Below are 13,682 nucleotides of genomic sequence, written 5' to 3'. Positions count from 1 at the left end.
CCCAAGACCCCCCCCCGCGAAAAAAAAAAAAAAAGTTAAAAAAAAAATACCGCAAGAGAGAAAAATAAAATAAGAAAATAAATAAATTTTATTAGCAGCGAGGGCCCGGGCCCCCTGGCATGGCCGGGCCCGGGTAAACTGTACCCGCTCCCCCCCCCCTCTCGGCGGCCCTGCGTGTAAAAACCTATAGTTGCCTATAGTTACCAGTATATTTTTGCCTTTATGTATTCATTCACATACACACACATAACCTTTGTTTTCTGTACAGAAAATAAATTTCCCAAACAATGGCACTATCTTTTCAGAGATTTTACCAAGTGATTACACTATGCATAGCTAACAGACTATGATCATGACTGTTTACACACGTGGCAACAATACCGGAAGTTCATACACGCTAAACAGGAAGCACACATACACTAGTCAATGCAGTACCCTTTAAAACGCAAAACGACAATAAAAATAAACATTTTTCTTTCTTGTCCCTAGATTCAAATTAGCGTTCCTTCAGTCTATGCAACAACAGACATTCGGTTTCGCAATACAAAGTGAACCACAGGTCTTAAACACATTGCGTTCTTTCCTGTTATGTGACGCGTCTGTCAATCCACCCTTTGTTGAGGAACCGAATACCGTAAGCGTTGCATACCTGCCGATAACGTAACACCTAAACTCACGAGCCCCCAATTATTAAAGTAATTCTATTGTTTTAAAATAAGCATTGCCCAATCAATTGTATGTGTTTCCAAAGCACAAGGTGGTTTATTTTAGCAGATGTAAATAGTCAACAATTCAATACATGATTATATTATGATAAAGTACAGTACAGCACAGCCAATACCAAAAGATAAGTACATACCAATGCTATCGCATGCGCTCGCTGCGCACCCACGGGACCTGGTGGACAGTATATATGTTAGAATACTGTGTCAGAGTTGACTGAGAGCCAAAGGGTGTGCAGCTATGATTATATACAGTACAGTGTTACACTTGAACAATAGAGATGACGTAGATTGTTTCTATAGGTCCAGACGTTGTGTGGGTCCAGGGTAAACAGATCATAGGCTGATTCAATCTAATGAATCCAAAGGTGGGGGTCGTCTATCCAGGGGGGTCTGCTCCTTTCATAGCCAGCATCATACAAAGGTGTATTCCCTAATATCAATAACTAAAGTATGCAATGTGTGATCTCTTCGCCGACTGCACCGGACAGCTGCTGATGAATAGGGTTTCAGTATGATACCAGACATGCCACCTTTCCCACAACCTGAACCTTGAGTATCACTGAAGTGTACATATAATATATATATATATATATATATATATATATATATATATATATATATATATATATATATATATATATATATATATAAATGCTTAGTGGCGTCTGTGTGTAAAAAAAAAAAAGTTGCGGCGCCACCTGCTGGGCAGAGTTATACACTGACCTACTAAATTCTTAGTGTGTGTGGGGAAAAAAAAATCAAAAAGGGCTGAAATTTGGTATAAATAACTAAATGTTGTAATGCGAGTGTGTGCGTGCGTATGTTACAGTGCGATCGCATCACGCCACGTGTTACGTGGCGTACTCTTCGCAATTGCACGGCAAACCAATATTAAACCAATACTTTCGTTCATCCAATTATACGACTTTGACTATATGTGTGTGTGTGTGTGTGTGTGTGTGTGTGTGTGAGGACACCTAGCACACCAGTAAGAGACCTTATTGAGATTATATATTTGTACATGGGTTTACAGTTCATGTTATATACACTTGGATAGTGGAACAAATAGAGCACATATAGAACGTTTATTACTGATTCTCTATGAAGTGATCATTGTATCTAAGTGTGCTTATGTTGTACTTTTACACAACATCATATGTTTAAATATGCACAAACACAAAAGGCATCACAGTTGGTGGAACTATCAGCACATTTTCGAAGGACGGTGGTGAGTGTGAACACACTTCCAAATTTGCACGACATTGTTAAATTATTGTTGGTGAGTTTTAGGAAGTTTATAAAACAAAATCTACCGATACAAAGTGCTTTGCTACAATATATGATTGTGCGAGTGCAGATGTTGTTGCAATACTTTATCTGAAGTTCAGAAATTGCAGTCATGTAAGATTTATTATTAAAATCTAGTGATTATCATTATAAATAAGTATGAGTCATCAACCTATAGGAAGCTTGTATTGCCTGTTGTTCTCCGATTCCCTGTACTTTCAAGTGTCAATCTAGCATCTCTCTCATCTATAAAAGTTATGTGGAACAATAGCATCACCGTGTGGTCAGTATTGATAGCTGCCTGTGTTTTTCCTTTTCAGATACATCGTCATTTTTAGGTCTGGTAGCATGTATAATACTTTATACTGTAACCAATTTTAATTCGAGAGCCTGCCTGTAATCGGATTAATGCAGATTTATCTAGTAAGCAAAAATTACACGCATTTGAAAGAGCCAATGAAATGTGTTTAAGTCAATCAATTTTGAATGGCTGGCCCTCGAAATCTAAGGGGAAAGAGCAGCTTCTCGTCACTCCTTTATACACAGCACAAAGGCTCTTCTCGGAGCCACCTAATCCTCTCTCTACAGCAAGCGAGACCCCATCTCACTGCTTTCTACTACACGAAGCCGCTGATATATGTGGTTGAAAGGATCCATGGAGCAGTTCCAATGAGAATAAAGGCTACGTGCATAATTTAGAGCTGAAAATGTGTATGAAACGGGACAGCTAAATTGTGGGAAACCGTATCTGGCTCAAAAGTAGAACTACCAGGGAACCTTTGATTACCCAGATAAAACGAATAGTAATGTGTATAGAGCTCTAGTAAGAAAACGTGGGTGGCTCTGAAAAGAGCCTTTGTGTTGTGGGGGTGTCAGTGGGGAGTAAATCACTTGCTCTTAGCTGCCTTGTGGCTCTCGGTCTTCTTGGGCAGCAGCACGGCCTGGATGTTGGGCAGGACGCCTCCCTGGGCGATCGTCACCCCACCGAGCAGCTTGTTTAGCTCTTCATCGTTGCGCACAGCCAGCTGCAGGTGGCGGGGGATGATACGGGTCTTCTTGTTATCACGGGCGGCATTTCCAGCCAACTCCAGAATCTCAGCCGTCAGGTACTCGAGCACGGCGGCCAGATAGACAGGAGCTCCGGCTCCCACACGATGAGCATAGTTCCCCTTCCTCAAAAGACGGTGAACACGGCCAACAGGAAACTGAAGACCGGCCCGAGATGAGCGAGTCTTGGCCTTAGCCCGGGTCTTACCGCCTTGTTTGCCTCTACCAGACATGTTATGCTCAGGTTAATTCAATACACACGAGTAGCAAACTCCGCCTTCATTCCTTTATTTATATGTTCGAAAAACAAACGACTGCATCTGTGATTGGTCCGTTTTCAGACTGGCCAGTGACAAAAATGTTCGGGCACTCACCAATCAGCACAGGGAGAAGGGGTATAGCTTTTCTAAAGATCCCGTGACAGAACTAACCAATAGCGCCTAGAGCTGAAGATAAGGTTAATTTACATAGACTGCCTATAAATACAGCGATTGTGGGCGGTGCTAGTAATAGTTTCTTTACACTCTGTCGAGATCTTGTTATTGCAATGCCTGAACCAGCCAAGTCTGCACCTGCGGCCAAAAAGGGCTCCAAGAAAGCCGTGACCAAGACCCAGAAGAAAGATGGGAAGAAGCGTAGAAAGACCAGGAAGGAGAGTTATGCTATCTACGTGTACAAGGTGCTGAAGCAGGTCCACCCTGATACCGGCATCTCCTCCAAGGCCATGGGTATCATGAACTCCTTTGTTAATGACATTTTTGAGCGCATCGCAGGCGAAGCCTCCCGCCTGGCTCACTACAACAAGCGCTCCACCATCACCTCCCGGGAGATCCAGACCGCTGTGCGTCTACTGCTGCCCGGTGAGCTGGCAAAGCACGCCGTGTCTGAGGGCACCAAGGCCGTCACCAAGTACACCAGCGCCAAGTAATCTGCAATCTCTGTTCTAAGATAACACAAAGGCTCTTTTAAGAGCCACCCAAATCTTCTCAATCGAGGCTATGACATTTGCTAGATCCCGCATGTTCTTTGTGGTGTTTTGTATCTCCGCGAAACCATCACATTTCAAGCTACTCGTTCTTGCAATACCCCACATATTGTTCCTTACGCTTTAATCACTGCCTAGCATTTCCCTTCAGATCATGTAAGGGCCGATATTTGTAACGCTGTGCAGCCCAAGGTCTTTTAATAACGTGAATAACAGGTCTTGAGTAATAGATGTTCTAAAACTGCCATGTGTAGAATCTAGATGAAATAAGTGGTATATGGGGGTATGTTTGTGCTCTAGGACATGGACATACTACAACTCTTTGAAGATTGAGTGGGTGGCTCTCAAAAGAGCCTTTTTGTTTTTCAACATGGCAAAGAAATTGGCCTCCGAAACCGTACATAGTGGAGACCTAAGCGATTGAAAAAGGGGCTTTCCCAGCTTTCTCGTATCTAATGGATGCATCACTCGCCGCCCATATAGACTCTTGAATAGAGAAAACTTGGTGGACTCCTGAGATACCTCGTTAAATGTAAAGAGGAGCTGTTGCAGGGTCTTCTCCCAGTCTCCTCCCTCCGTGCTGACATATGTGCAGAGAAAATGTTTAACGCACCATTGCAACACTCACATTACCAATTAGTTCGTGGATAGGGGGATGGTACGCTAGGGTCTTACCACAAGATTTTCCCTGTAGAGTCTTTATAATTTCCCCAGGATACGTATTTCTCAATTCCTGTGGGAAACCCACCCTGAAAGAACCACTGCTTCTGGATACGAGGTGGTAATCAATATTTTTTCATTTTGGCTGGTATGGGGCAGGAAGAATATAATGTCTTTCTCAATCGATGCTATGACACCTTTTGTATTATTACCCCGTTTATTATGTTGCTTTGTATTTTTTGAAAGTCTCCTGGTTACGTTTCCCTGTACTCGTCCCCCAACATGTAAACCCGTTCCACAGCTGGGATTTACGCTCATTTGACTACACGTTGTAAAAGCATAGATTAGTGGTCTTCGCCTACTTTATACAATGGTTGAGACGGATGTCTGCGGTGTAACTCCCGCACTCAGAACAGGCTGCGAGTGATGGTGTCACTATTCACTCATGTATTGGATCTACGTGTAACAAAGCCGTGGGGTGATATGCTGTAGTATCTTAAAATGCTACAGACCTATTCCTCCAGTAATCATGGGCATAATAGTAAACTTACAGCTCTTTGAAGACTGAGTGGGTGGCTCTTAAAAGAGCCTTTGTGTGTAATGGGATACAGAGAAATTAACCTCCAAACCCGTACAGAGTGCGACCCTGACGTTTCAGGGCATACACGACATCCATGGCTGTGACAGTCTTTCTCTTTGCGTGCTCTGTGTAAGTGACGGCATCACGGATCACATTCTCCAGGAAGACCTTCAGGACACCGCGGGTCTCCTCGTAGATGAGCCCAGAGATGCGCTTCACACCTCCCCTACGAGCTAAACGACGGATAGCTGGTTTAGTGATGCCCTGGATGTTATCACGGAGCACCTTCCTGTGCCTCTTAGCACCGCCTTTCCCGAGCCCCTTGCCTCCTTTACCGCGTCCAGACATGATTTGCACTGCTGGCGTTGCCTAATCAACTGATGTGAATTGGTTGTACAGCAAACTTCTTTAATACAGTTAAGTCGGACCTGAAAGGACACAAAGTATAGAGGAAGAAATGGGCGTGTCATTTGATAATTATTGCTACATGTGGCTTTCGTTCCCCTTGCCGATTGGCTGAACGAGCAGCCGTTAAAGATTTTAAAATTCCCGCCGCGTCGCTTATAGTCATTGTAGTGTTTAGCTTATGATCTTATTTAATTTAGTTTCTCATTTTAGCTGAATGGTTATCTGTCTGTTTTTTTCAAGTTGTGTGACGGCTTTTTATTATGTAGAAATTACACATTTTAGAGTTTTAATCTGCAATCTATAACACTGGTCGGTTGTTAACATATATTGATGATGAAAGTAATAATATATTTGTAATATAAGGTGGTAGCAGTGTAGTTATCTGTCGTGTTTCAGTTGGATCTAATCTTGTATTCCTTTAAATACCTTTGAATTTACTAGTGACCGGCTCTGTACATTTTTAACTGCAGCCACAAATAAAAACACTAAATATAATATGACTTATTTGAATAATGCATTAGAATGAGGATTTCTGCCTGAAATTGACTTTTTAAAGCGTAGAACCAGCCTAGTGTATGTCAAATGACAGCAACATCTGTAATGATATAAAGATATAAAAAAAAACAACTGGACTTCAATGGTTATTTTCAAAACACCGCAAGCTCTGGTGAAGTAACGCTCTCATGTGGCGAGAGCAGGATGCTGGGCAGTACTGACTGTGCAGCAATCCCTGTACCCCATATTGAAAGTACCTTGTTTGTAATGTCTAATTTCACGCATTTAGAATTCTTAAATGTGTCCAGGTTGAGACCTTTCTGTGCTTGCTGGCTATCCGGGATTGCCCATTTAGTCCGCAGATGACTGGGAGGTGACCACCACTGTGTTTTAATAAAGGTTATTCCTCCCTTAGTTTCGCCAGTGTATGTGCCACAATGTATTGTTACTAATGTATATTGTATGCTTTATGAGAGCCGACAGAATTAAATATGTTGTGTTGGCACCGGTACCTGGTCTGCAGAAGAACTATAGCCAGTGGTCAACAGATTTCTAATGAGAAGCCCGGACAGCACAGCCTGCTCTAGAGGCGCTAAATACCGGTCAGGCAGCTGACACTAGTCGGGTCAGAGTTCCTTCTAGCCGCCTAGATGCAGCAGGGAGCACGGGGCAGTTAGAGAGCAGCCAGGTGCAGTTTGGTAACAGAAGGTAAGGACAGAATGATTTACTGACATACGAGATCTAAAAGGCATTTCATTCATGTTTGCTGAAAGCGAACACGTTATGTTTATAGACGGGTACCCGGACAGTAAGAGCTGCACGTGGGCTTGTGTTTGCAAGGAACACAAAGAGCAGCGGGATCCAACAAGTGTCATAGCCTCGATTAAGAAGATTTGGGTGGCTCTTAAAAGAGCCTTTGTGGCAACTCGGAAAGGAGGAATTTGCAGATTACTTGGCGCTGGTGTACTTGGTGACGGCCTTAGTGCCCTCAGACACGGCGTGCTTGGCCAGCTCACCGGGCAGCAGTAGACGCACAGCGGTCTGGATCTCCCGGGAGGTGATGGTGGAGCGCTTGTTGTAGTGAGCCAGGCGGGAGGCTTCTCCTGCGATGCGCTCAAAAATGTCATTAACAAAGGAGTTCATGATACCCATGGCCTTGGAGGAGATGCCGGTATCAGGGTGGACCTGCTTCAGCACCTTGTACACGTAGATAGCATAACTCTCCTTCCTGGTCTTTCTACGCTTCTTCCCATCTTTCTTCTGGGTCTTGGTCACGGCTTTCTTGGAGCCCTTTTTGGCCGCAGGAGCAGACTTTGCTGGATCAGGCATTCTTAAAACAAATACTGGTCAGTGAGTCAGCGACTATTACTTGCACCTCCCACAATCGCCCTATTTATAGGCAGGCCATGTAAATAAGACTTATATCCAGCTCTATATGCTATTGGCTAGTCATGTCATGTGATGTGTTTCAATATCATACCCACCTCTATCTTATACGGATTGGTGGATACCTGAACATCAGCTGCATTGGCTAGTCCGAAAACAGACCAATCAGAGATGCAGGAGTTTGTCACTGAAAGGTATAAATAAAAGGATGAGGGAGGAGTTTAATCACAGTAGTTTATTACGAAATACGCAACTGAAAATGTCTGGTAGAGGCAAACAAGGCGGAAAGACCCGGGCTAAGGCCAAGACTCGCTCATCTCGGGCTGGGCTTCAGTTTCCAGTTGGACGTGTTCACCGTCTTTTGAGAAAGGGTAATTATGCCGAGCGTGTGGGAGCCGGAGCTCCTGTCTATCTGGCCGCCGTGCTCGAGTACCTAACGGCTGAGATTCTGGAGTTGGCAGGAAATGCCGCCCGTGATAACAAGAAGACCCGCATCATCCCCCGCCACCTGCAGCTGGCTGTGCGCAACGATGAAGAGCTAAACAAGCTGCTCGGAGGGGTGACGATCGCCCAGGGAGGCGTCCTGCCCAACATCCAGGCCGTGCTGCTGCCCAAGAAGACCGAGAGCCACAAGGCAGCTAAGAGCAAGTGATTTACTCCCCACTGACACCCCCACAACACAAAGGCTCTTTTCAGGGCCACCCACATTTTCTTGCGAGAGCTTTATACATTACTTATTGCTTTATCTGGATAGTCGGAAGCTCACTGACAGTTTTACTATTGAGCTAGACGAGAAACAGCCTTTTCTCCTCAGATTCTGCTGTTCAGTCCTTCAAACTTTCATTTAATATCCCTTGCGTCCTTCAGAACGCCTGCTTTATATTTTGCTTACCACTTAAATCTGAAGCGATAATATTACTATTAGAATTTTACCTACGTAAGACCTGACAGGCTCCCGAATTAAAGTTGAAAGACTAGAAAACCATTTATTGTAAACAATCTTAAAAATTACAATGTATCTGATAAACGGCAGACGTCACTACTGATCACACGGTGGTAGTATTGATTTACACACAGTAATAGTATATAAGAGATACGTTACTACGGTGTATGACACTTGTCAGCACAGTGAATCGGAGACCAATACAAGCTTCCTATGGTGTCGATAACAAATACTTGATGATAATCACTGGATTTAAATAATCTGACATAACCGTCCAATAGGTAGCAGTTGTATAGCGTATGACCTAGTAAGAAAATAATACCGTAATATAAACATAAGGAGTTTCCGTCCTTTGCTCATTTTGTTCAGGGGCAGTAAACGGTTTATGAAGCTACACACGGGGTGTAGAAGAGCGACATAATTGCTTATAGAAAATAACCATTGTCACGGTGCACTGACGTTATGTGTATGTAACTATCAATGTGTGTGTAAACTAGTCAGATGTCTGGAGGTATTTGTTACCGGGGACCATAAGGGGTTCACATCTGCTTTGTTGAGCCAGAAGCAGTCACCACCACAGGGTAAAAGATAGAGGATGGATGGGGGGGGTACATTATAGCTCAGTCAAGACCGAGTGGGTGGCTCTCAAAAGAGCCTTTGTGTAACGGGGCACCGGAGTGCGGATCTGCAGTTTTACTTCTTCTTAGGAGCTGTCTTCTTGGGCTTCGCTGCTTTCTTAGCCGGGCTCTTGGTCACTTTAGGCTTCGCTGCCTTCTTGGCCACTTTAGGCTTAGCCGCCTTCTTGGCCGGGCTCTTGGTCACTTTAGGCTTCGCTGCCTTCTTGGCCGGGCTCTTGGCCACCTTCTTGGATTTCACAGCGACTTTTGGCTTCTTTGGGCTTTTTGCAGCCTTCTTGGCAACTGCCGGTTTTTTCGCCTTTTTAGGGCTCTTGGATGCGCTCGGAGCCTTCTTGGGGGACTTGGATACTTTCTTGGCTTTGGCCACTGCTGCCTTCTTCACCGCCTTGTCCTTGCTGTCCAACTGTTTCTTGTTCAGCTTAAAGGAGCCGGAGGCACCGCTGCCTTTCACCTGGATGAGGGTTTATTTGGTCACCAAGCTCTTGATCGCCAACTTCAGGCGGCTGTTGTTCTTCTCCACATCGTATCCTCCGGCAGCCAGAGCTTTCTTCACAGCGGCCAGGGAAATCCCATTACGCTCCTTGGATGCAGCTGCCACCTTTACAATCTGCTCAGACACGCTGGGACCGGACGCTTTGCTGCTCTTCATGGATCCTGCTGAAGCTGCTTTCTTGGGCCGCTTACTCTTGGCGGGGGCCTCTGCTGGAGGAGCAGGCGCTGCGGCTGGGACTGGCTCAGACATCCTCCAATACAAATGACTATGACTCTATGCTCAAACTGACACGTTTAGTTGTAGGACTTGTTCAACCAAGAATTTATATACAGCTCAGGGATATGCGGCCATTGGCTGAGATAAAGAACCAGCCGCTGTGTTTATTGGTGGATAGCGAAGCCACGCCCACTATTCCTTCTCTGCAGTTCCAGGATGTCTGCGATCTCTTTTGTGTTTCTTTTGAGGGAAGTAATGAGACCTTTATAGGACATATGATAGTGTCTGCTCGTTCTCCAGCTTGTCAGCTGTAAATCATGTGCTGACATTTGCTGCTGAGTAAGCTTATCAAAGGTACTAAAAACATATCCGACCTCTTTACCATCTACAACGGGTCTCATCTCTCTTATCCATACATTAATGGCAGGGTCCTACCAGATAACTCTCAATAGATGATTACCAGCAGCCTAGAGCTTGAGATAGTCAGCTGCCACAGGTAGAAACGACTGCAGATGTTCACAGACAAACACAGCTTGTTGTGTTCAGGTCATCTCAACAACCCCTTGCGGTCTGCGGGAACTGCTGGTAACTTGTCCAGCTTCCCTTCATCCCCTTCAGTTGGCATTGGGAGGAAGGGAACATTAATCGAATTTTTGCTAAGCAAACCACCTGATGTAATGAAAAGGCATTGTCCAGGGCTATTATAGCCACCTACGTATTCGGATATATAGTGACCCCAGGTCACCAGTGGTTTGGTTTTGTGCGGGAAAAATGTCTGAAACAATCAAAGCCTCCAGCAGAGGCCTCGGCCGTGGAGACTCCAAGAAGAGCAGGAAAACATTGGATCACAAATACAAATAATTGCACAGTGATTTCAGATCGATAATTTAAAACCCGTGTTTGTCATTATCAACAAGGCATAAATATAGATCTACAAAAGTGATTATATTCCCTGACGTGGTTCGAATCCTTTTACTATCCCTAGTTATTATCCCTCTCGTCTTCGCTGAATGTGATGCAATGGCACCCCCGTGTGGTCAATGTGGATAGCTTTTTTACATACATTGTAATTATCGTGACTGGAAACACTTAATTTTTTATTATTACACATCATTTAATTCGAGAGCTTGCCAGGCCTTCTTAAGTTATAATAATATATAATATTAAAAATTACGAGTCAAGTAATAAGCAAAGAATTTAGGCGGGCATTTTGAAAGTTAAGACGCAGTTTTTAAGCCAATCAATTTGAAGGGCGTTCTTAACTCATCCAATTGCATTGCAGCACACTGTATAAATAGGATTGTTAAGAATCTGCATCTTATATTCTTTATAGAATCAGTAGAACTATGGCCAGGACCAAGCAGACCGCTCGTAAGTCCACCGGTGGGAAAGCTCCCCGCAAGCAGCTGGCAACTAAAGCCGCCCGGAAGAGCGCCCCAGCTACCGGTGGTGTGAAGAAACCTCACCGTTACCGGCCAGGCACCGTCGCTCTGAGGGAGATCCGCCGCTACCAGAAGTCCACTGAGCTGTTGATCCGCAAGCTGCCCTTCCAGCGCTTGGTGCGGGAGATCGCCCAGGACTTCAAGACCGACCTGCGCTTCCAGAGCTCGGCTGTCATGGCTCTGCAAGAGGCCAGCGAGGCTTATCTGGTGGGGCTCTTCGAGGACACCAACCTGTGCGCCATCCACGCTAAGAGGGTGACCATCATGCCCAAAGACATCCAGCTGGCCCGCAGGATCCGAGGGGAGAGGGCATAAGGACTCGGCACTGACTTACACACAGCACAAAGGCTCTTTTCAGAGCCACCAAATCTTTCTCTAAACGAGCTGCAGCATTATTCTGTGTAGTAACATTTTAATCAGAAGTTATTATCTATGTGTAAAATCTCTGCATTTTGTTTGCCGATGTGGATTCTAATTACACATATTCTATATGATCAGCGCGATTAGATAATTAACACTGGGCCGTTGTTGTCCACGTCTGACTCGTTTCCTTTGTTCCCTCTGGTAATACTGTGCAATTCACGGGAATCCGTCAACATTCCCCTCCCAAAGCCAACAGCCTTTTACACAATATCTCGGGAAAAGGTGGGTGGCTCCAAAGAGCAAGCGGGTTCCGGGTTAGTGATTCACTTGCACATCCACCCAAATATGGCAAGCAGCATGTGGGGGTATAAATTAGTAGACGCATGCTGTAAACAGATTAGACCGCTCAATTTATACACGGGATGAAATCGATGTGGCCCCATTATAGCTAATATAAATTACAGACTGAACGATGACGTCGATAATCACAGTATTGTGCAGAAACAAGTAATCATAGGTGTGTGTGTAACGTGATATTAGGGAGCTAAACCTCTCACGGTCCTGGACATTAGTCGTACAGCTCTTTACAGACATGGTGGGCGGCCCTTAGAAGGGCCTTTGTGGTTTGTAATGGGATAGACAAAGAAATTAGCCTCCGAATCCGTACAGAGTGCGACCCTGACGTTTCAGGGCATACACGACATCCATGGCTGTGACAGTCTTTCTCTTTGCGTGCTCTGTGTAAGTGACGGCATCACGGATCACATTCTCCAGGAAGACCTTCAAGACACCGCGGGTTTCCTCGTAGATGAGCCCAGAGATGCGCTTCACACCTCCCCTACGAGCTAAACGACGGATAGCTGGTTTAGTGATGCCCTGGATGTTATCACGGAGAACCTTCCTGTGCCTCTTAGCACCGCCTTTCCCGAGCCCCTTGCCTCCTTTACCGCGTCCAGACATGATGTAACTTTCAGTCAAAAATGTTCCAACTTATACAGTTTAGCTGCGCAACAAGCTTCTTTTATGCAGCTGGGTCGGACCTGATAGGGGACATAAGAGGAAGGGGGCGTGTCCAGTAGGCAGCGGTTCTTTGTACGTTGTGTGACGCGGGCTTCGGTTCCCCCCTTATCACTGATTCGCTGAGCGCTCAACCGTTTGCGAATTTAAAATTCCCGCTCAGTCGCTCCTATTGTTTGCAGTGTATAGCTTACGAAGTAAAGCAATTTAATGTCTCCTTTAGTTGATCGATTGTACATGGCTGTGTGCGCGGTTTTTGGTTGTTTGACTGCATATTATGTAAATGTAAAACATTCTAGTGGTTTAAGCTACAAGATAATCATTATGATAGTTCACAATGTAGTATTTGTAGTAAAAACCCAAAGACTAATCCTCTACAAAGTAAGCTGAGCAAAATATGTTCGCTGGCATCTGTGTACTTCTCTGGCTTTATCAAATTCCTTCTCTTAATTATTTTTCAACACCAAGAGCAGGGTGCTGGGCATAGTTGAGATGTATATTTAGTCTGCTTGCAGCCTCTCATGCCCATATTGAAGGTACCTTGACTCAGCACTGTCCATTCATTCTGTAACACAGGCTGCAAAGTAACAAACACATATTACTATATATTATTTTTAATTAATTTTATAGCTTGAGATCTCTCAAGATACATAAACAAGTTTTTGATCACAAGTCAAACTGCATCTTACAGTGGTCTCCACCTGCACACAGTGGATACAGACATGTTGGGGGTAAACCAATATACATGAACAATGCAGCCTTCAGTGCAACATCAATTAATTAGGAACAAGAGGAATCTCTGTACTTCAGGCCTCAGTGGTCACTACCTACTGGTCACTTGATATCTTGTATTCTCATGAATATTAGTTCAGGAAACAACATGGCTGCCTCACTGCATACATGAAGGGTGTAATTTAAAGAGGACCTGTCATGTTTTACAAGCCTGTTTCACATGGGAGTGATCAACATACTAAGAACATACCGAGCAGCGATCTGT

At 44.6% G+C, this 13,682-nt stretch overlaps 6 protein-coding genes and 1 pseudogene across 6 annotated transcripts; 3 read left to right on the top strand and 4 right to left on the bottom strand.

Moving 5' to 3' along the window:
* Positions 1 to 2,848: 2,848 nt before the first annotated feature.
* Positions 2,849 to 3,308, bottom strand: LOC142150286 (histone H2A type 1-like). Its single transcript, XM_075205496.1, has one exon. It carries the CDS (start codon positions 3,290 to 3,292, stop codon positions 2,900 to 2,902), a length of 393 nt encoding a protein of 130 aa, XP_075061597.1. The 5' UTR covers positions 3,293 to 3,308; the 3' UTR covers positions 2,849 to 2,899.
* Positions 3,309 to 3,602: 294 nt separating this feature from the next.
* LOC142150285 (histone H2B 1.1-like) lies at positions 3,603 to 4,040 on the top strand. The gene has a single exon (XM_075205495.1). It carries the CDS (start codon positions 3,607 to 3,609, stop codon positions 3,985 to 3,987), a length of 381 nt encoding a protein of 126 aa, XP_075061596.1. The 5' UTR covers positions 3,603 to 3,606; the 3' UTR covers positions 3,988 to 4,040.
* Positions 4,041 to 5,320: 1,280 nt separating this feature from the next.
* Positions 5,321 to 5,632, bottom strand: LOC142150869 (histone H4). The gene has a single exon (XM_075206042.1). It carries the CDS (start codon positions 5,630 to 5,632, stop codon positions 5,321 to 5,323), a length of 312 nt encoding a protein of 103 aa, XP_075062143.1.
* Positions 5,633 to 7,817: 2,185 nt separating this feature from the next.
* On the top strand, positions 7,818 to 8,356 carry LOC142150284 (histone H2A type 1-like). Its single transcript, XM_075205494.1, has one exon. The coding sequence runs from the start codon at positions 7,833 to 7,835 to the stop codon at positions 8,223 to 8,225; it is 393 nt and encodes a 130-aa protein (XP_075061595.1). The 5' UTR covers positions 7,818 to 7,832; the 3' UTR covers positions 8,226 to 8,356.
* A 629-nt stretch (positions 8,357 to 8,985) lies between these two features.
* On the top strand, positions 8,986 to 11,728 carry LOC142150283 (histone H3). The gene is made up of 2 exons (XM_075205492.1): positions 8,986 to 9,097; positions 11,197 to 11,728. Exon 2 carries the CDS (start codon positions 11,210 to 11,212, stop codon positions 11,618 to 11,620), a length of 411 nt encoding a protein of 136 aa, XP_075061593.1. The 5' UTR covers positions 8,986 to 9,097; positions 11,197 to 11,209; the 3' UTR covers positions 11,621 to 11,728.
* On the bottom strand, positions 9,137 to 10,009 carry LOC142150282 (histone H1-like; annotated as a pseudogene).
* Positions 11,729 to 12,316: 588 nt separating the features above from the next.
* Positions 12,317 to 12,628, bottom strand: LOC142150868 (histone H4). Its single transcript, XM_075206041.1, has one exon. It carries the CDS (start codon positions 12,626 to 12,628, stop codon positions 12,317 to 12,319), a length of 312 nt encoding a protein of 103 aa, XP_075062142.1.
* Positions 12,629 to 13,682: the final 1,054 nt, after the last annotated feature.

The sequence above is a fragment of the Mixophyes fleayi genome, chromosome 4 (assembly GCF_038048845.1).
Source record: "Mixophyes fleayi isolate aMixFle1 chromosome 4, aMixFle1.hap1, whole genome shotgun sequence".
In the NCBI taxonomy this organism is placed as follows: domain Eukaryota; kingdom Metazoa; phylum Chordata; class Amphibia; order Anura; family Limnodynastidae; genus Mixophyes; species Mixophyes fleayi.
This window is presented reverse-complemented; position numbering and strand designations above follow the sequence as displayed.

Coding starts and splice junctions, on each gene's coding strand:
- LOC142150869 (XM_075206042.1), bottom strand. CDS start 5,632: ATGTCTGGACGCGGTAAAGGAGGCAAGGGGCTCGGGAAAGGCGGTGCT.
- LOC142150283 (XM_075205492.1), top strand. CDS start 11,210: ATGGCCAGGACCAAGCAGACCGCTCGTAAGTCCACCGGTGGGAAAGCT.
- LOC142150286 (XM_075205496.1), bottom strand. CDS start 3,292: ATGTCTGGTAGAGGCAAACAAGGCGGTAAGACCCGGGCTAAGGCCAAG.
- LOC142150868 (XM_075206041.1), bottom strand. CDS start 12,628: ATGTCTGGACGCGGTAAAGGAGGCAAGGGGCTCGGGAAAGGCGGTGCT.
- LOC142150284 (XM_075205494.1), top strand. CDS start 7,833: ATGTCTGGTAGAGGCAAACAAGGCGGAAAGACCCGGGCTAAGGCCAAG.
- LOC142150285 (XM_075205495.1), top strand. CDS start 3,607: ATGCCTGAACCAGCCAAGTCTGCACCTGCGGCCAAAAAGGGCTCCAAG.